Source organism: Saccoglossus kowalevskii, chromosome 11, assembly GCF_978046115.1.
Source record: "Saccoglossus kowalevskii chromosome 11, keSacKowa6.1, whole genome shotgun sequence".
Lineage (NCBI taxonomy): Eukaryota > Metazoa > Hemichordata > Enteropneusta > Harrimaniidae > Saccoglossus > Saccoglossus kowalevskii.
Genome location: NC_140651.1, coordinates 9066414 through 9087825, shown reverse-complemented (window position 1 = coordinate 9087825; position 21412 = coordinate 9066414). Strand labels below are relative to the sequence as shown.

Here is a 21412-nt window from a genome sequence, read left to right as displayed (position 1 = left end):
CAGCCCTACTGGGACCACAGTGGTTCTTGTAGAGTCAATCACGCCTAGGATACTAATAACTTGAACTCCCATGGAAAAGGGGATTCCATTTTTTACCCACTTCACACTATGTCCAAGTTCGAGCCCGTCCACACTGCAGGTCATCGTGACATTTTCACCTTCTATGGAAACCAAGTCTTCAGGTGTCGTTACTAAGTTATTTACTGCTGCCGATAACGGGCACTGAATAAATATCACAATAAAGGTTAATGTAATAACGTAGCGTTGTGTTGTCACCATTGTGTTGACCCCGTCTAGTCGTATACGAAGAAAACAAGGAAAAAGCAAAAGTATTAGATGATATAACCGGAGTTGATAATCTCATCACAACTATTTGTAGGATTGTGGAAGATTATTATGTACCTTCCGGGTTCAACTGGTCAAGTGTTTAGACAACATTTTTGACTAAGGAAACGCAATCAATGTTAGAAATATTAAAATTCTTTGTTTTTTGGGATGTTGAAAACTAAGGTGTATTTAATGCTATTTTTTTTAAATTAAAAACAAAATATGCTCACTACGCTGAATCAATACAGATTTGCAGTTTCTACAGATCCTGTGTTGCATGTCAACTTTTAGGTACAAGACAATTTCTATACATATATCAGTTTAATCAGGTCATATGCCACATGCACCTACTTGTAGGTACTATCCAATTATTGGCCTCCACTAGGTATGTCGCCCAATAAAAGCATTACTAAGTTTAATACACATATCCAAGTGAGTGATCGCCCCAATACTGTACATTGTAAACCTGTGTCAGGCATACTGAAAAACTTCTTGAGAAATCGTTAACCAATAATACATGTTATCATCTCATTATACATCATTTCCAAGAACTCTTTTTTACAGAAGATTTTCAAATGCATAGCATTTCATTTTAATAGTATACGCGCTTACATAAATGGTCCAGCACACAGTATTAAAATGATCTGTTCAGTTTTAGAGCACAAACCCGTAATAGTAATATTAAGTATCATGTCGCAAATGCTCTTGTGGATAGGGTCAAAATTGCTTTCCAAAGTATACATCAGTCCCTGTTTAAAACGAGATAATTTCCTCTGTCTGTTCATACTCACATCTGCACTTGTATCCCGGATATGCCTGAACTGATCACACACATAGCACACATCATGGGATGCATTTGCTCATCCACACTTTTCATTATCCAATGCGGCCAAACCCCAGTCCTAAACATTTACAGATTTTGCACATGTTTTCTAGTTTCTAGTTTCATGTAGCATGAGATGGTATGGAAAGTGGTAATTGTGTGGAAATGCTGGCGGCACAACCCTATAATGCTTCCAGTGTAGTTATGAAAGTACAAAAATACAAACAAATGATACTGAGTTTTAACAGAGCTTTCAGTACAGTTCAATAAAGCAAGTATGCACATTTATCATAAATACGACAGTTTCAGAAATGATTTATCTTCAAACTATCTAAAATTAAAGATATTTGCATGAATCGCATTCTAATTTAGTGACGTAAATGTATTACCTCACACTGCTCCCAGACGTTCAACGCTTCTTGAATTTAAAAATCTAATTCGGGTAATTCCCAATTTTACACAAAGTACAAACAAGTCAATATAAATTTGCTAATCAATATAAATTTGCGCCAAAACAGTTTCTCACTGCCTCTGGGTTCAGTGACTTATACAAGGTCGATGCGTACGGTATACATGTATCTCACATACATTATGTGTGTCTTTGTCAAGCAAGGTTTTCAATTCCACTACGCCTAATGTTATGCTTGAATGAATCGAACCGACTTTTTTTTCATCCCCAGGCGTTTACTAAATGACCATAGATCAAGAGATCAATGCTGTTATGAACTACTATATAACATATATCAACTATCTATACCATGGTGCTTCTCATGCTGATGCCATTCACAACATGAAACGACATAAACGTATGATTGGCAGGCGGGGTCTTTCACATTGCTTTAAATTAACCAATCTTCTGATTTTCATTACGAGTTAAAGGGTGGTGGTCGTCGCGCTGTGTTGATAAACATTGATTTTCCCACAACTCAATGCTTACTTCTACTGAAATCCCGAGTACGAGTTTTGGCCTGGGTGCGCCTTGCACTAATTACCGCCGGTGACACCTTCCATACCTTCCAATCACCAAAAAACTATCTTGGTTGCCTCTCACATTGTATTCGTTAATCTACACAACAGTTTGATTATAAGAGACCCTATCTCGCGCATGCGTGCCGCGACAACCACCGCACTTTAAGCAAAAATTAAACACTAACACTGACTAAGGTAGACATGCCCATAATAAAACAATAAAAACAAAACAGATAAACGAAACTACATTTTCATACCAATTTAACATACTAGACACAGCTGTAATACATGTTCCACCGCTTTCTGACTGTAATTCATTGAATGTACTATTGTGTTCATGATCTAATTTGTCTGATGAAACTTTCGATTAGTGGCATATGAATGGGACATTCAGTTCCCGCCATCAATAAATGGACTTGTAATTAATATAATAATGCTATTATATTTGAAGTTGTGTGTAAATAGGAGCTATTACCTCAGTTAAACTTTCATAATGATTGGGCGAAGGTTGAATAACATTACCATCACCATTCGTAATGTAATCGTAACTATGCATGTTGTTACTGTCTCCATTGTCTGTCGTATCACCTCTCGTATTATTCCCGAATTCACTTATCGGATCAACAACTTCTAATTGAAAGTCAGTACCTCTATTTAGACCACCACGCGCGTCACGCCTTGCCTTCAATCGCCGATAGTATAGCACAGCAACAACAGAAATCGGTGCAATAATTACGATTAATACGACCAACGAACAGATAATTGGAATAATCATCAAAGTATCAATGGTTACAGTGTTTTCAGCTTTGCTGAAATAGTCAGACTGCAATTTTAGTTCAGTCGAAATTGGTTGATGCGTTGACGTTCTGTTAGTGTGTTTCTCTGTCGTGGGGATGGAATGGTATTTGCTCAAGTAAGACGGATTGGCTGCCGAACTTATACTAATCGAAGGATAATGCTGGTGTGTTATGTCATTCGTATTCACTACATACACTGACCGCGGTGACACAGTTACTGATGATTGATACTGAATGTCAAATGGTCCTAAAGTGCATGTTTTGTTCATATTGGTATCAGGTGAATACATCACACATGTCAGAGTCGTGTTTACATCGCCCATCTCAGCTTGCCATGTGAGGGTGTTGTTGAGAATATCTTTGATGGATGACACTATGGTACTAGTGTATCCATTTACATGTTGTGTGTTCCAAGTCACTGTCACGTTTGGTCGATTCCTTGCTATGCAGCTCAGTCGTGCATTGTCTTTAGGTCTGTCAGGTGGTCGTGATACGATCTCACAACGAGGCTCACTATAGACAGTAAGTAGTGCAGTCCTCGACCAATAGTACACATCATTTCCTGTATTCATTCCACATCTATACATACCAGTGTCGTCTTCAGTTGTTTTTACAAATTCTAAATTATATTCCCCGTCATCACGATGTCCAGATATAATCATATTAGTTACTGTTACAGTAATGAATTCATTATATGTGAAGATTATGTCATCTCTTTGCCATACAGTATTATAACTTGATAGCATGTTCTTTACAGTACATATTAACTTTGCAGGTTGGTTTTCGAATACGTTTGTGTCAGTAGGCTCGGTGATGAATTTTGGAGCTTCGATAATAATCACCTGAGTGCCATTAGATGTGTAGTTCATACCACTATTTGAAAGTACTCCACAACTGTACGTGCCACTGTCATTCATATAAGTATATGTAAAGTATAGCTTGTAATAACCATCAGTGATGTTTACGCTTATACGATTTTCTTCATTAGGGACTTGGATATTATCATCAAATGCAATCATGTTACTATAATATTTCATCCAAAACAGTTCGTAATCTGGTGGTATATTCCGTAGACTACAAGAAAGCATCAACTCATTTTCTTCAATAACAGATATATGATCAATGTTATTGGATAATTGTAGAACGGTCATCTCAGCAGATTGGCTCCAAATCGTAGTACCGTTCAGGAGGTGTGCCCCACATCTATACATTCCCGTGTCGCTGAATATGACGTAATTAAACATCAGGTTGTACACACCAAGACTGGAATTTCCGGATATACCGATACGATCACTATCAGGCAAGTCGGAATTGACAAAATTATTGTGAGATATTTGTTTCTGAAAATCCATCTGCCATAGTAGGTAATCCACAGACCCCATGTCAGCAACACTGCAATGAAGCGTTACACTGTCCCGATCCAGCGTTATCATGTCAGCAGGCTGGCTTGTGAATGTATTCGCAGCAACAATGGTTGAGGTCGCCATCCAAATAAACATTATGTGAAACTTTAAACTGACGTGGCACATGATTATTCTATAAGAAATAATAGTAGACATTCTTCAATCAGGAAAACGTAAGTACAACAAATGTATATACCTATGATAAGGTGAAACAATAAAAAAATTTTATTTCAAAAGCAGGGTCTAGACTCAAATGGTAAATTGTTGTCGACAGACAGTAGTACTAAATATATGCACACCTCTGGATTATGGAAGCTATTGTACAATCAAGGAAGTAGCATATATTTCCTACAAGCCCTCCTCACTCTACAGAAATAAATAACATAGATATATATTATTGATTATGCTACATATAGCCGAATGGAAAGCTTGTAATATTGTCCTTACTCATGTTAATTTACGGTTTTAAAAGCTGTCATAGGTTAATATTGCAAATGCTCCACCCAATGGTAAGAGACTGTTTGTGCAATTATGATTTATATACATGGCATGGTATCGACGATGACATGTCTCTAAAGTATAATACACATAAAAGCCTATTTCACTCACCCACAGGTATTTTAACAATGCTGAAACGCTTTTACTGGTAGTCCTCTACGAAAACGGCATACCATAGTGTATGCAAACAATCAATCACTTGCATTGAGAGTCTACGTCTGGCTAGAGTTTATTGGACAATGAAGTCACATAAAAGTCAGAGGTTACGTCGACTGTATCGTGTATCTTATTTGTTCTAATGTGATTCAAAGCCGGGAGTAAACAAGACATGGAAGGTAGTTTTCAAGTGTAAATTATGAAAGGACATGGTTGTGCAATATTCAAATTCTCATGTTATCAGCTGAAATGTCTAGATTTTAGAATCTAGTCTGCATTTATTGTTGTTACACTTCGTCAATGTAGACTAATATAATTATACAGGTTATTTGTGACACGGACTGCCGGACCTGGTCCTAGTAACACGTGTGCGTGGAATAGAGAGTTTTAACGTCAGTTATCTCCAGTGTTGTTCGACAAACGTGTGCATTGTAAGTCACTGTCACGTTTGGTCGATTCCTTGCTATGCAGCTCAGTCGTGCAATGTCTTTGGGTCTGTCAGGTGGTCGTGATACAATCGCACAACGAGGCTCACTATAGACAGTCAGCTATGCAATCCTTGACCGATGGTAGACATCATTCCTTCTATTCACACCACATCTATACATACATACTAGTGTCTTCAGTTATTTCAGTGAAATATAGCTTGTAATAACCATCAGTTATGTTCACACTTATAAGAGAATTGTACCTTATCACTAAATGCAAACCCATCATTCGTGTCTCTTACCCAAAAACAGTTCTACAAGAAAGCATCAATTCATGCGTCAGAACAGACGTATGATCAATGTTATTCGATAATTCTAAAACGGTTATCTCAGCACCTTAGGTCCAAACCATATGTAGCATTCACATCTATATATTCAGGTGATTGAATCCCTAAACTTGTCTGGCACTCCTCCACCATAATTATTTTTTCCGTTTAATTATTTTCAGAGTGGTCGCCACTGATGTAGATAATACGAGATATATTGCATATTTACGACGAAGAAGCAAATAACGATTACAAAAATACCCAAGATGAATTGCACTGACAATGTGATGTAAGCAGGCCGCCAATTGACATTTTCCGAGTTCCGCCAATGGGTTAAATGGTCTTACGATTACTGATTTGCTACCGCATCATTCAAAAGCAATTTATTTATTTCGTATTCCTTCTCGAAAATATAGTTTGGCATGAACATTGAGACTAATATAATATACGTCTATCACGAAAATGTCTCCATATCGTGCCCACATTCTGATAAGCCGGAAGTGTGGTTCTTCATCGTGAGTACTAGCTTATGGTGCAATTTTAATAAACTTTATTTAAAAAAAAACTGAAATCGTCACAGCCAATTTAAATGATACCTTTGTTACCAAACCCATTTTCCCTATCGAGACATATATGATATGTCATTTATTGATACTTGAATAAAGCTTTTCGGTGATTCTTACCCCCAGCTGCAATTCTGAATGTGGAAGCATCTTGACATCACTCTTCGAGACAACTGTATTGTTTTCTCAGTGATTGGTATAATAGTGCTGTATAACGACATAATTGTATATTTAAGGATGTTGTGATTGTATTGTGCTCGATGGTTGGTGGATTGTACGAAACTCGACGAAGTATGGAAACTGACCGAAGTGGAGATAGAGTTATCATGACTGGTTGTTGTAGATAAAATATTCACCGTGATGTTGACCTCAGCAATTTTGGACCCGACACCATTCAACACTGTACATTTAACAATCGCCCGATCATCACTGTCAGTAAACGAAGATACTTGGAAAATGTGGCCATTAACACTAAATCGCCCTGGTTCGCTCGTACCATCTATGAGTAATTCGTCATCGTACAACCACAGTTGAATGTTAACCGGTGGATTCGCATTTACATTACAATGGAACGTAATTGTATCTTGAAATGCAGTCACCGTAGGTTTCCTCGGTATGATTTCTACAGTTGGTGGATATTGAATATCAAATGGTCCCAAAGTACACTTGTCCTCAACAATTCCGTCTTGTGCCATCGTACAATCAAACTCCACACCTGTGTCATTTTTTGTCGGTGTCCAAAACATCCTCCGATAGGCATATTGACTGTCAGTCCAGAAAACAGATTCGACTGTCCCGAATTCCTGAACGTGCCATGACAGTGTTTTCAATGGGTCGCCATTTTTAGATTGACAAAGCATACTTATGTTTTGTCCTTCGATAACATTGTCTGACTCTAAAACACATTTGGGTCCGATTGCGAGAACTGTGTAGTTTGCTGGCGGCGATGTATCTCCACATTTACCACCAGAAGTTGCCACACAAAATTGATAAACTCCTCCGTCAAAAGTTTCATTCATATTTTCGATCCACAGTGTGTAGACCAGCCCTACTGGGACCACAGTGGTTCTTGTAGAATCAATGACGCCTGGGATTGCAATAATTTGAACACCCATGGAAAAAGGAATTCCATTTTTTATCCACTTTGAACTATGTCCGAGTTCGAGTCCGTCCACACTACAGGTCATCGTGGCATTTTCACCTTCCATGGAAACCAAGTCTTCAGGTGTCGTTAATAAGTTATTCACTGCTGCCGATAACAGACACTGCACAATGATCACAATAAAGTTTATTGTATTAACGTGGAGGTGTACGACCACCATTGTGTTGACCCTAGTCGTATACGAAGAAAACAAGGAAAACGCAACGATATTATCTAATACATAATCGGAGTTGATCTTATCTGATCATTCGTATTGATTGTGGAAGATTATTGTAAATACCATCCGGGTTCAACTGGTCACATGTTTAGACAACATTTTGACTATAGTACATATAAAAACTCTTGAAGACCCCAAAAAATCTAGGCTAAGATTTTCTTTCTTACATTCGGTGCATAACATCATTTTGACATTTTAATGTGTTATAAGTAAGCAATATGTTTGTATCGTAAAGTCAAGAAGTAAGTTACTGACTTGGACCAAGCAAACAAAACAGTAACAAATCAAATTACTTTTGCTTCAACTAGTTTTGGCGTAACGGTATTTTTTTAGAACCACGTCAAACCTTATGTCATATTATTTATTAGATAAATCAGATTCATGAATATTCATCCCCGTTTGCAAATCAGAAAATAGTTTTGAAGTAAAAAACGAAAATTAAAATCACAATTTATATTGCCAATTAAACTTTTGACCCATTCAAATATTAAAGCTACTGATGTCTAGGGAAAAAACAAACACCAAGAGTTTTTCAAACGTATCCTACATCATGATTAGTACCTCTTGGTGGTACCAGTAAGTCGAATGGCTCAAGGACTTTGAGGCTGGGAGGAGTATGCACACAGGTACCGTGAGTAGAATCAAAATCGGTAGAGCACACTTTGTCGTAAACAAGTTAGATAACATTACCCTTTACAATGTAACCTAAGTTCATAATAAGGTGAAACATATTATCGTGACTCTTGAAATGAAACGAACCCTGGGCCCTTTTTTTAAAAACGCTCAAAGGGACGTAGAGCATTGTGGGTCTATGTCGGCGTTTGTCGACAATTGTCACATTCAGGACTGGTTCATTCCATAACTGGAATTATGACCGCAGACAAAGTGTACGACTTAAATATATAATATGTACGTATAGATGGTCTATATATAAATCTCATAATCCTATATATTTTTGCTAGGGCACGAATAGATTGATTGGTTTACTGTAACGGAAAGGAGGCATACCGATTGGTACCTCTGAAATTATCATGATTACTTGCGTGAAAACCATCCAAGTGCGAATGGTTCAAAGTGAGAACTATTTTCATTAAGTGACTTATTAAACTTTTACTATTTGAATTAAGATTCAAACTGGTAAACAACTGCAAATTGTTGAATTCTATTTATAATACGTTTACTTGGCCATGCCGTTCATGTCACTCGTTTTTTGTTTGCTGATCATCAGTCAAAATGCTGTTCCATCCCAGAAACGACCACAGATAAAAACAATAGCAAATATACAACTTTTCTAGAGGGCGCAATTTATGAGATCAGACTATTGTACGATACGTGTATTGCATATTGAATGATCAATTTAGAATCAATGAATAAACAAAGTGTGAATATGATTTAAAAACAATAATTCAGTTGTGTTTGTACTCGGTCGTGACTTGTATTCGAATTGCGTGATGATGACATAGAACTGGTCAACAAATCAAAGGAAGCATCGCTACTAATTTCTTGTCTGTAAACAAATTCGTCATATAAATATATATATGTATAAAAAAGTTTCGATCTCCTTACTATGTAATACTAATCTCAATGATTAATCTATGCATTGCAGATAGAACATTTGACATCTCAAAATATGTCAATATCTCAATATGTCGGTAAATATTATTAGATATTGTATAAATTTGAGCATTACTTCCACTACCTTCGGGTGTTGGCTACCACGTGTCACATACACACTGTGTGTGCGCGCGCGCGTGTGTGTGTTAATAAGTCATACGTGAGACATTTCGTAATTTTGTTATTTATATCTAGTGGCAAATGCTTGTGGTTTGCCATGTAAATGCAACTGATTGAGTTGACTCCAAAATTTGTAATCATGTTACCAAAGCATCTATATGCAGAGGCGGTGGCACGAAGTTTTGCAAGGGGTGAGATCTACTCACCAATTTTGCGCCAAAGGCGCGAACTTACTAGGGGGTCTGGGGCATGCTCCCCCTTAACAATTTTGAAATCTAGACCCTCTAAAACGCTATTTCCTGCAAATTTTGCTAACGCAATGAGGTTCAGCTTGATTTTGGAAAGGCGACGCCCCCAACATTTTCTTCGAGGGGACGGCCACCTCCACTAATATGTGATGTCTCCAAAAACGAAAACAAACAAAAAATATCTTCTGAAACGCATGAGATTAAGCTGATGAAAATAGGTTTTTGTCAGTTGTGATTATTTGTGCAAAAGAACGCTATACGAAGTCGTGAACACGCGCTCATATATTCCGAAGATAGATTTCATCATTTATAAACTGTGAAATGAATGTATGGAACAAATATCACAGTAAATGACTATCGGACTATATGATATTATAGAACAACTCATAAGATATTTCCTATCTATCGAATTATCAAATGGTATTTTATTATGCTACACACTTCTCTGATTTTCAATAGAATTTAAAAATTTAAAAAAAAAACAAGATCCAGAGTACAGATAAGACACAACCATTTTTCATAAATATATTCTATAAATCAATAAAATAAAAACAATCTTTATTAATTTTGAGCATTTTTGAATTTGTTTAATGCACTTTATTATGACAACGTATAAAATACTATTGTCAAGTATTCGGGATCGGTCCATTTCACTCAACATGACTCATTTGTTTAGATCCCTTTTCGCGGTCACGTGACCATGAGTCGTCCTTCTTCCGGGAGCCATTGTGGGGACACCCTTTCACACTCTTGGGGAATTCGATCACGACTATTTGTCACCAACTTAACGCCTGTAAGAGTCACCAGTAACTGTTCAACGCCTAATGTTATTGTATGACTAGTTTTCTTCGTTCCTTGCAACATGTTCAGACCCAGGAAAGTAATGTGTATTACCACTTTACTTATAACGGTATTTATACAGTGTCCGTTATCGGCAGCGGGGAATAACTTAGTAACGACACCTGAAGGCTTGGTTTCCATATCAGGGGAAAATGTCACGATGACCTGTAGTGTGGACGGACTCGAACTTGGACATAGTGTGAGGTGGATAAAAAATGGAATTCCCTTTTCCATGGGAGTTCAAGTTATTGGTATCCCAGGCGTGATTGACTCTACAAGAACCACTGTGGTCTCAATAGGGCTGGTCTACACACTGTGGATCGAAAATGTGAATGTAACTTTTGACAGAGGACTTTATCAATGTTGTGTGGCGACGCTTGGTGGTACATGTGGAGATACATCGCCGCCAGCAAACTTCACAGTTCTCGCAATCGGACCCAAGTGTGTTTTAGAGTCAGACAATGTTATCGAAGGACAAAACACAAGTATGCTTTGTCAATCTAAAAATGGCGACCCATTGAAAACACTGTCATGGTACGTTCAAGAATTCGGGACAGTCGAATCTATTTTCTGGACTGACAGTCAATACGCCTATCGAAGATTGTTTTGGACACCGACAAGAAATGACACAGGTGTGGAGTTTGATTGTACGATGTCGCAAGACGGAATTGTTGAGGACAAGTGTACTTTGGGACCATTTGATATTCAATATCCACCAACTGTAGAAATCATACCGAGGAAACCTACGGTGACTGCATTTCAAGATACAATTACGTTCCATTGTAATGCAAATGCGAATCCACCGGTTAACACTCTATTTTGGTGGTTCGGTGCCGAATTACTCATAGATGGTACGAGCAAACCGGGATTTAGTGTTAATGCTCACATGCTTCAAGTATCTTCATTTACTATGAGTGACGATGGAGCTATTGTTAAATGTACAGTGTTCAATGGTGTCGGGTACAACACTGCTGAGGTCAACATCACGGTGAATATTTTACCTACAACAGCCAGTCGTGATACTCTTACCCCCGCATTGGCGGCCACGACACATGCACCAGCACAGCCATCTAGTAGTAGCCATTTGCAATCCAGCACGGGGGAACCACAAGGAACCGCCCGTAGCGGTGAGGCGAAAGATAACACGGTCGTCTATATCGTGATCGGAGTATTAGTATCGTCGATGGTATTTTGTGTCATATTCGCCGTTTTGGTGATAGCGTTAATGAGAGCTAAACGGGCGAAGAGAAAACAACAATACGAAGAAAGCGATTCGCTCGACGGAAACGTCTTCTTCAAAGAGCGATCAATTGACAATCCGATTGCTGGTTTTGATGAAACTGAGTTTGAAATGACAGAAAAACCAAACGGTTATTTTCCACATTCGATGTATGTCCCCGGAACAGACGCAACGGGAAATAAATCAATTGAAAACGACTATTCTGAAAGCAAATCGTTTGAAAAAAATATTGACGAAAGCGAACACTCCGATGAGGAAAATATCAGAAATAGCGAAGAATCGCCACAGAACGCCAAACGATTTCCATCTGAAAGTTCATCGATGCAACCACAAGAGGACATAACAAGTAACGAAAAAGCAGAGGCAAACCAATACGACACCCTGTCAAACGCCACCACTGGTGAGAACAAGACGAACGATGAACTTCCTCAGAAAAACGTTGAAGGATTATTATATGCTGATCTATTGCTAACGCCAAGCGATAACAATGAAATCCGTAAATCACAAGCCCTGGATTCTGACGTTACATACGCGGAAATTCAAATTAAGAAATGAGATCGCATCCCATGCGCAGTAATATAGCAAGCCAGACAGCAATCTTATTTACATTATATTCAAGTACAGCATTTCAAATGAATGGAAAATTTATGTTCCTGCTTAATGACGTGACAAATCTTTAAAGCGGGGGGAGTCGTCATCTGCGCATGCGCCCGATGGCCATAGCGTGTCAATGTTTACATACAAGCGTCTACCCGTGCGTGTTGCGCAGGTGACGACCCTCTCGCTTTAATATAATGTTTCGAAATGTGATAGCAGTTTTATACGAAGAATACTTATTTTTCAAGATTACTGATAATTGAATTATGATATTTATTATACATGTACATTCGATGGGAATCGATTACCCATTAAAATTTTTATTATTATTATTATTATCCACTTCGTTGTGGCATTTTAATTATGGTATTTTAAATTATGTGTGCTTTTGCTTTTAATTCTTGAATTTGAATTTACTTGCCAAATGATGATTATACGATTTAACGCTGAAACATCACACTTAGATAAGCACAGAGCTCACCATTCTGATTAAAATCTGATGTAGTGTACGGGCTTTAATTATTTTGGCTATAAACTTATTTTAATTTTATTTTTTATTACTTTTGTTATTAATGCCCTTTTATTTCATTATTTTACACTTTGATTTTGAGATTTTTTGTTAATTCCGCCCTCCCTACATCTGATCCGACGCCTATGTAAGTCCCGTTCAAATCTCGCGAAAGTAACAGCCAATCACAGCCCACCTTTTATACAGGCTGTCGGTTGCTTACTTTTCAGTGTAGCGATACTCTACGGGCAATCTTTCTGTACATTATATTTTGCCCACTTGAATAAACCATTAATAGAAAATTGCTAGTATATTTTTATTTGCAAAAGAAATTCCACAGCATTTTACAATTTTTGTCATTACATTGAATATTTTTTTCACTTCCAACAAATGTGTACACTTCCAGATACATCTTCGCCAGCCAAGGTTCGTTCATTCAGTCATCGCTTCAATTTTACATCACTGAGCATAATTATCTAGAATGGAAGCAAAAAAATAAGTAAATGTAAACAGCTATAGTAAACAATGCAAACTGATTTTAAATTGTAGAACGGTCACCGGCCCACGGCATCGACACAGCCTGTGTGAAATCTAACGTAATCAAAAAGCAGGACTTTCTCGCGTACTGCGTAATCGCCCACATTTAGCATATCGGGACCTTTTTCAGTGTATACTGATCGTAAAACTCGAGTTTATATATGTATATGCTGTAAAATAATGGCCATTACAAATGGACAGGTCACATTATTCTCATTAAATCTTGAACACGCTCTCACAGGAATTCAAATATTTGTTCACTTTTTATTTTGGACGCATGGGTAATAGTAAACATGAGTATCATAACGATGGGCGCATTAAGCAATCGACGAATCGTCATATTTTTATGTCTCATACACTGTTTTCATATTTCACAGTAAAAATAAAGAAAACAAATCTTTGTGCGTGTGCTAAAACTATTACAAACACGTGTTTCCGTGATTGTTATACGTGTAGTGCTGTGGTGTGTGTATGCGTTCACGAAAATCACCGCGTTCCTTTCACATGACTCGGTCACAGATTACTGTGTTATGAGAAAAAAAGAAAACAGTTGAAGTGTTAATCATGATAAAAAAATATACAGCGGAATAAAATACACTATTTAATGCATTGTATTTATTGCATTTATGATCATTTGAGACCATTGCCCAAAAACCGAGCCTCCTAGGAGTGTTCTGGTTCTTACTAATAAAAACCTGGTTAGACCACTTTTGACACTTTTACTTATTGTGAATAGTATTTAAAACCATTTCGTTGAATAATTGCGGCCACAAAACGCTAACAATACGTAATCACCATTACATGGCACGTGACAGCCTTTACCTCTTTAGGCGTTACGGCGTTCAACGAGCATGCGGCGATATGCGCCCATTTGCCAGTTTAATGTTCTGGCTTTTAAATTACATATTTTCTTCACCGATGTCCGATTTTAAACTGTATTGGTGAAGCTGGCGATTCAACGAGACGACAACGCATTCGAGGTTTATAAAGTGTCTATATATTAATACAGGTCCATTATGGCTAAATTCGTTGACATGAATTTGGGTTTCAAATCTGATTCCTTCTACCCGTAACCCGGTAGTCCGTCAAAAAGGGAGTGCTCTGGAAGAATACTTTGTCGGAATTGGTGAAATTATTATGTTATTGGCTTTTATTTTTCCTGCCATGTCATATCAATCACTCGTTTACATTACCAGATGATTCATTGTTATTGGGTAATATTCTTTCTCTCTATCTACTGCTGCAACTGATTTTGTCGTCGCCAAAATACACCATTATTTCTGTACTCTCTCGAAAATATGCGCATAATATCCGACACCGTACACACAGCGAATTAAATATCGACGTTTCTGGAGCTGAAGTCTAATCTTCACGCGGCATGGGAGAACACACTATGATGGTATGTTTCGAGATATGGCGCGCAATTTTCGAAGGAAGATACAGAATTTTGAAGCGCGGTGTATCGCGAGCAACGTTAAGTTAACCAAACTAATCCAATGTCGTATGGTTAAGGGTTATGATTATTTACGAATCACGAATTAAACTAATCCAAGATGAAATATGGATCACCAATACTTAATGGCTACTTTTTAAACATTTCTGTCATTTGTGTGGAATCGGGCTGCGCAGTTCGATGTACACCTTCATTTTGAAACTATTTTTTTCAGAATAATTATTCTTCTGCATTACGTTCATTATTTCTTGAATTGTGATTTAAGATTCATCGATTCGAGAATTATCCTGACCCATATTTTCCTCCGCACTCCGTACTAAAGTCGCCGTACTTTGGAGTAAAAAAAACAGCTTACCACACATTTGTTGAATTTCCCATGTTATTCCCACGGTTCATTTTTGTTGTTGTAAAAGCTTTTGTAGGGATGCAGTTGTGAGCTGCCCTTCACAAAGTACACGTGTCCAAATGCAACAAAATTGCGAATTGACCTTTAAATATAAACATGCTAAGCTACGATTAAAGCACAGGGAGCCCAGGAACTATAATCAACTGTAATACGGAGTCTCTATGAGCGGGAGGGGGGGTTATCGGCTGGTATCTAGTGTAAGAAATAGACAAGGGATGAAGGCTCCAGCCAGCTCACATTTTTTAAACTCGAAAGAACAGACGAAAGAAATAAAAAATAAAATCTAAAAAAAATACCAGGTTGAAGAATATTAGTTGCTCCTTCGAATTTCGCCAAAGCCTTACCTACATTTTACCGATATCTGCAGAATAAATCAAGAAAACTACACAAATTGACTCCATTTAGGAATTTCTAACGGTTAGTCCGAACGCATGACACCGTTGGAGGCGTGGCCTGTTCAGCATTTGTCAACAACCAATCACAAGACTGGGGGCGGCGGAGAGGCGTGTACTTAGACTAGTTAATTCTCTGTACACCGAAACAAAGTCACTGGAGATGTTTTATTTCTTCCTGCTTGCCCTTTAACATTTTGTCACGAGTTGTTTTGAAGTCAAGCGATAACGTCTCACAAAACACCGCTAGTCGCTTACTAGTAGAAACTGTTCCCACGGTCTATTTTTATTTAATTTTTTTTTCGAGTCGAGAGCGATTGCGCAAGGTACTGTTTTCGTTTGTCTATCTAAAAACTGCCGATGCAAAGATTACTGCCTGTGAGGAGTAAGCGAACAGGTGTTGATCTAACATTATCAATCACAGGCTGATCGTAATTTCAATCTGACTTAATCATGTTAATCAGAGTGCTACGGTGTTCCGTCTGAGTCCATTGTGGCGTGGACGCAGTGATTCGCGCTGACCGTGAGGATCGTAAAAAGGCTCAAAGACACAAAGGAATAACGAACGTGTCTTGTGATATGCAATATTAATTTCTCTGATCAATAAAACATGACCATGATTGACCACCCACAGGTCCCACTTTGTGTACATGATTTATATACGACAAATTACAGTAATGATACAGTGGTTAATAAGTTTTCCTCGCTCCAACGAGGTCGTTAGTTACTTCTTCGCAGCCGCCCGCTTATGGCATTCTGCCTAAACCCGCCCATCAAACACGCGGTATTGGGGTTGAGTGAATGGCGTCCTAGTATCATGATCCCCATTGCAGTGTACTCATTGCTTTTTGGTCCAAGCATGGGGGTAAAATAAAATTAATAAAACGTAAATAAATATATACATTGTGAGTAAATTTGGCTTGAGTATCATCATTACAAGAGGAATCTTTAATTTAATAATATGTCGCATCGTCCCGTAAAAAGTCTACTGCAAAATAACCACGCATCTTTATACATGTATTAAATGTGAAATACGGACGAGAGCATGCGTCAGATGGCCATAGCGTGTCATTGTTTACAAACAAATGACTACCCATGAGCCTTTGCGTTTTAGCGTGTGTTGTTATCGTCGCTTGGGACTCAAGTCCCGCGCGTGCGCAGGTGACGACCCTCCCGCTTTAACCCGGGGAAATTAAAGCGACATTAATTGTGCCAGTTCGGGTGTGTACGTGATTGGCCTGAATTGAAACAACAATGAAACACTGTATCTTGCTGTTGTGAAAGAAACGAGATATAACGCGAAAAGCACACTATTGTGTCAACATTCTTTTGTCTTCAAGTTGTTGGGCATGAAGGTAACACCTCTGCTACTACATTCAGGATCTATCATAAAATGAGAACGTAGTACTATCGGAGTACCACAGTTTATGTACATTTGACGGAAAAACAAAAAGAAATAACAATGTGCAAAATGGTGTTTCAAAACTTTATTTTGGCGGGTAAAATAGGATGTTTAAAGTGTTTACGTCACAGAAAAAAAAAAAAAACATAATCACATGAAATGCCAGATTAGCTACGAGATCTCCAAGCATGACAGCCATTGTTGCTTTCAGTGCAGTCTCTATAGAGGGTCAGTGCTTTCAGTGGAAGACTCACTACAAAACAAAGGCTCTCGTCTTTGGGCGTTCGATGTTAGGTGATCCGCACATAAATCACTGCCGCTCATACAATGGACTCAAACAAGAGATCAGAGGTCATCATATCCGGCGGTGAAAGCGAAAATTAAACATAGAGAATTTGACCATTTGACACTAGGCCTCACAATCCTTGGTTGACAAGTTTCCGAAGCTTTCCTTTTATTATCTTGAGCTTACTCAGATCACGATGTTTACAAGTGATTGTCATAATGTTTCAACATTTTTTCCGGGTGGGTGCGGTGGGACAGCGAAAGTCATCGGGGAAAACTAAACTAAATTGATGTGCGACGGGGGGGGGGGGGTCGACTGACGACGATCACAGTACCACATTGTCGCAGAGAACGGGAAAATGCCAAAATTACACAAAAAGTCAATAGATTACGGAACGCATTCTTACAACCAACTGTCGCATCTTTCATAATTGCGCATGCGCGGAATTTAACAAAGACTTGCCCAGTTTGAAAAGTATACTTGTAACTAAAACAATGGAGTAATTAAGATGCATACCAAAACCAACCTAACTCCTGTGGAAGACATCATGTGAATCTATATACAAATGTGTGTATTCAGTAGTTTTGCCACCACAATAACGGGGCTATGTATATTACGCCACAAAGAGTGTTTTCCGGTCAAAGAATTCGCGCTCACTCGCGAAATTCTTCATGACAACACAAATGAGAGCACTTCAACGATCGTTACGAACCCATATATGTACATGTATATATCGCCCACGTCATAACGTTAACCTGCGCATGCTCACTAAATACGTGTTCCATTACAATTCTACCCTTTCGTGGCCGTGACCGAAGCTTGTCGCATATCACCCCCCCCCTATGGGACATGCCACATCATTGGGCTGAACCATCACTCTTGCATGGAAATAACACCCCGCCCCTCGGAGTCATGTTGCACCGCACCCAATAGCCCGCCCAGTCATTTCTCCATGACTACCGAACAAATTAAACACACCTAATTTTCTCCGTGTGACTAGGGCCGTAGTACACGTACACCCTCTCATGGTCATGGTACGTCGCACCACACCCAAAGGTATCACTGTCGCGCACCACACCCATATTTAAACTTACGCAGATCCACGCCCATACTTAGTATGAGGTCATCATTGAATCACTGAGAGCCGATTGTAAACAGTGCATACCACACTTTCATTCACGTTCTGTACACAATCGTTGTATAGAAATTGCCTGCGTCACGTGATTCGAATCAAACGCTATATAGCAGAGGGCATGTTTGAAACCATTTCATTCAGGAACAAACGTGAAATCGACTTCAGTAAGGGAACAGTTCACAGCAACACACCGGCTGGATTATATTAACACAGAATGACGCTCCACTGTTTCATTTTGCTCATCATTCCAGTAGGGGTATTTGTGCAGACAATCAGCGAAGAACCAACAAACATTGTAGCGCTGGAAGGGGAAAGCGTCACATTTACTTGTACCATTAGCGGAATAGAGTCTGACACTAATCTCGCTTGGAGGAAGGACTCAGAGACAATCGTCTCATTTAATGACCACATCAGCGAAGACATAGAGGGATCGGAATCTAATCGTGTAAGCATATCAAGATTGGGCAGCCAAGGGACGTACAACTTGCAGTTCAGTTACGTAGTGGCGAACGACTTGGGAACGTACGAGTGTGGGTTTGTTCGGCCGAACGATACCTACATATGGAGCCAAGCCGCCCAGTTGGCCGTTATACAATTTAGCGAACACCCGAATAATGCAACTATTTACGAATATGACGAGTTGACTCTTTCATGTGTCATAGATAATAAACTGCCCGGACAAGCAACAGTTTGGCTGAAAGACCCCAATGAAGTTTTGGCGATTGATGATCGCGTTCTTCTCGGGAGTGACGACAACCGTACAAGCGCCTATGTCATTGACGGTCAGTATGAATTGCATTTCTCGTACACGCGGTTAAACGACAGTGGTACATACAGATGTGGAGTGCTGGCTGATACAGGAAGGTATTATCCGTCTAACGGCGCCGAGGTTGTTGTCATGGAGATGCCAGATTTCGTCGCGCAACCACTTGACACCCAAGTGCTTGAAAACGAACCTGCGATTCTGACGTGCGCTATAGACATCCAGATCGAGAACTTCACAATTGCCTGGCAGAAAGATTCCGACGTATTGAATGTTTTGACACTGGACAATATACATTTATCTGGAAATCCCGAGAATGGTGAATATAACTTAGAATTTGTTCACACCACGGCGGATGACTCCGGACTGTATAGATGCGGCATAGACACTGGGAATGATGGGGTGTACTATTGGTCGAAAACGGCGGTACTGTCTGTTGAGAACACGAAACTAACTACATCCACTGAATATTCAACAGCTCGGTATATTTCAACTACTTCTGTACATGACACGAGTACCACGGAGGAGTCTCTCACAACAAAGGTCACCGCATCGCCATTGACGCACTTGAATACTGAGAGTTCAACGACTCGATCTGTTGACTCCACAGAACAATCGATCACTACTATGGATGCTATTGACTCCACGTCACAATTTACGTTATCTACAAACAGTACGCCGATACCTGCCGGTGATAAACTAAAGACGACAGCAAGGGACGACAATCTTTTTCTGGTCGTTTTACTTTCCATCGTGTTTGGCGTACTTTTTCTGTTGGGCATCGCCGCTATCATCGCTATGATCGTCGTGTCAGTACGTCGCAATCGTCGAAAGAAACACCATGAAGAATACTCACCTCAAGAACGCGTCATTGACGAATGGAAGCTGCGGTCTCTGGACTCTACTTCTAACCCAGATCTTGAATCTGCCATTGACATGAAGACAGGCATCAGCAATATAATTGCAATGGACGAAGAGGACGACTTCGATTCGGCGAATTGGAGTAATTCCACTGATGCCGGCAGTGAAGGCAGTGATCAAATTAAGACAGAGCACCCGCATAATTTCGAAGAGCTGTATGCTAAACCAGACAAGTCGTTCAAATCGAAAAACATACAAGCTACGCACAATTTAGAGAAAACAAACTTGACTCAGAAGCCTGAAATCGATTCACAAACCGACGAATCGACCGCTGTTAATGCTCGATCACTTTTGCGAAATTATAAACATATTTATGAGAACATTGACGAAGAGAAAGTCAACAATAAACCTAACACATCACGGCCGAGAAAGGACTCCCCAACGAACGCCACCTCCAATCAGAACAGTGTTGCGAACACCCTGCCATTGCGCGAATCGGTTATGATTAATGCCAATACTGCAACAATATTACTGGACGATTTTCAGATGGAGGAAGAACCTTCATCACATGCATATGCTGAAAGCTATTGTTCGGACAACAGTCAGACCAGACTGTAAAATGATTGATCAAATGTACATGATCGTAACTAGCATTATTATGACAATTAATGATGAAGTTAGACTTTAGATTCGTTTACCGTCGACTATTTGAAAAATGTGAATATAGGAAACATATTTTTTAAGCAATATCTTATTTTAAATCAATAAATACAGAAAGATACTTTGAGTAAATCTTCCTAATTTCGATTTCATTGTATAAGCAAAATCCTATAAAAATAATACCCAAATTATTGTTTTGAATATAATTTAACGATCCATACAAACACAATTACCACCGAAAGACAACACATTTTTTATGTTATTTTTTACCAACCCGATAAGCATTGAGATAAAGCACCTGTATATTTCACATTATTATGGCATACACACGTCATGGAACCCAATATGACGTGTGATTGTTACCAATGTAATATCAAATACTATGTGAATCATATTTGATGTAAATATTTTGTTACGAGGAAGTATTGTTAATAAAATCACTAACATAAATTAGTTCGTGTTGTTTCCTCATTCTAAATTATTCACGCATGCTCAATACACATACAGTATTACGAGTTGGCTGATTATCCATTCCAGTTGGATTGATTTCTACCAGGCAATTCTGAAAGGTGTAAACATCCCCACCCAGGGGCAATTGATCACAGTTGTCGAGCATAGGCTATTCCGATGCCAGGGAAGATACTAGCACAACCACTCATCATGAGTCAGAATGTTTTATAT

General features: G+C 38.8%; 3 protein-coding genes across 3 annotated transcripts; 2 read left to right on the top strand and 1 right to left on the bottom strand.

The window, feature by feature from the left end:
- Positions 1-629: 629 nt before the first annotated feature.
- On the bottom strand, positions 630-5201 carry LOC146736162 (uncharacterized). The gene is made up of 2 exons (XM_085505722.1): positions 4929-5201; positions 630-4452 (listed from the first exon to the last, which is right to left on the bottom strand). The coding sequence occupies exon 2, from the start codon at positions 4443-4445 to the stop codon at positions 2559-2561; it is 1887 nt and encodes a 628-aa protein (XP_085361848.1). The 5' UTR covers positions 4446-4452; positions 4929-5201; the 3' UTR covers positions 630-2558.
- Positions 5202-10385: 5184 nt separating this feature from the next.
- LOC144350269 (nectin-3-like protein) lies at positions 10386-13799 on the top strand. The gene has a single exon (XM_078008523.2). The coding sequence runs from the start codon at positions 10514-10516 to the stop codon at positions 12284-12286; it is 1773 nt and encodes a 590-aa protein (XP_077864649.2). The 5' UTR covers positions 10386-10513; the 3' UTR covers positions 12287-13799.
- Positions 13800-18553: 4754 nt separating this feature from the next.
- LOC146736161 (uncharacterized) lies at positions 18554-21181 on the top strand. Its single transcript, XM_085505721.1, has one exon. The coding sequence runs from the start codon at positions 18662-18664 to the stop codon at positions 20687-20689; it is 2028 nt and encodes a 675-aa protein (XP_085361847.1). The 5' UTR covers positions 18554-18661; the 3' UTR covers positions 20690-21181.
- Positions 21182-21412: the final 231 nt, after the last annotated feature.

What these genes read in the sequence shown, in the direction of transcription:
- LOC144350269 (XM_078008523.2), top strand. Translation starts at nt 10,514, where the DNA reads ATGTTCAGACCCAGGAAAGTAATGTGTATTACCACTTTACTTATAACG.
- LOC146736162 (XM_085505722.1), bottom strand. Translation starts at nt 4,445, where the DNA reads ATGTGCCACGTCAGTTTAAAGTTTCACATAATGTTTATTTGGATGGCG.
- LOC146736161 (XM_085505721.1), top strand. Translation starts at nt 18,662, where the DNA reads ATGACGCTCCACTGTTTCATTTTGCTCATCATTCCAGTAGGGGTATTT.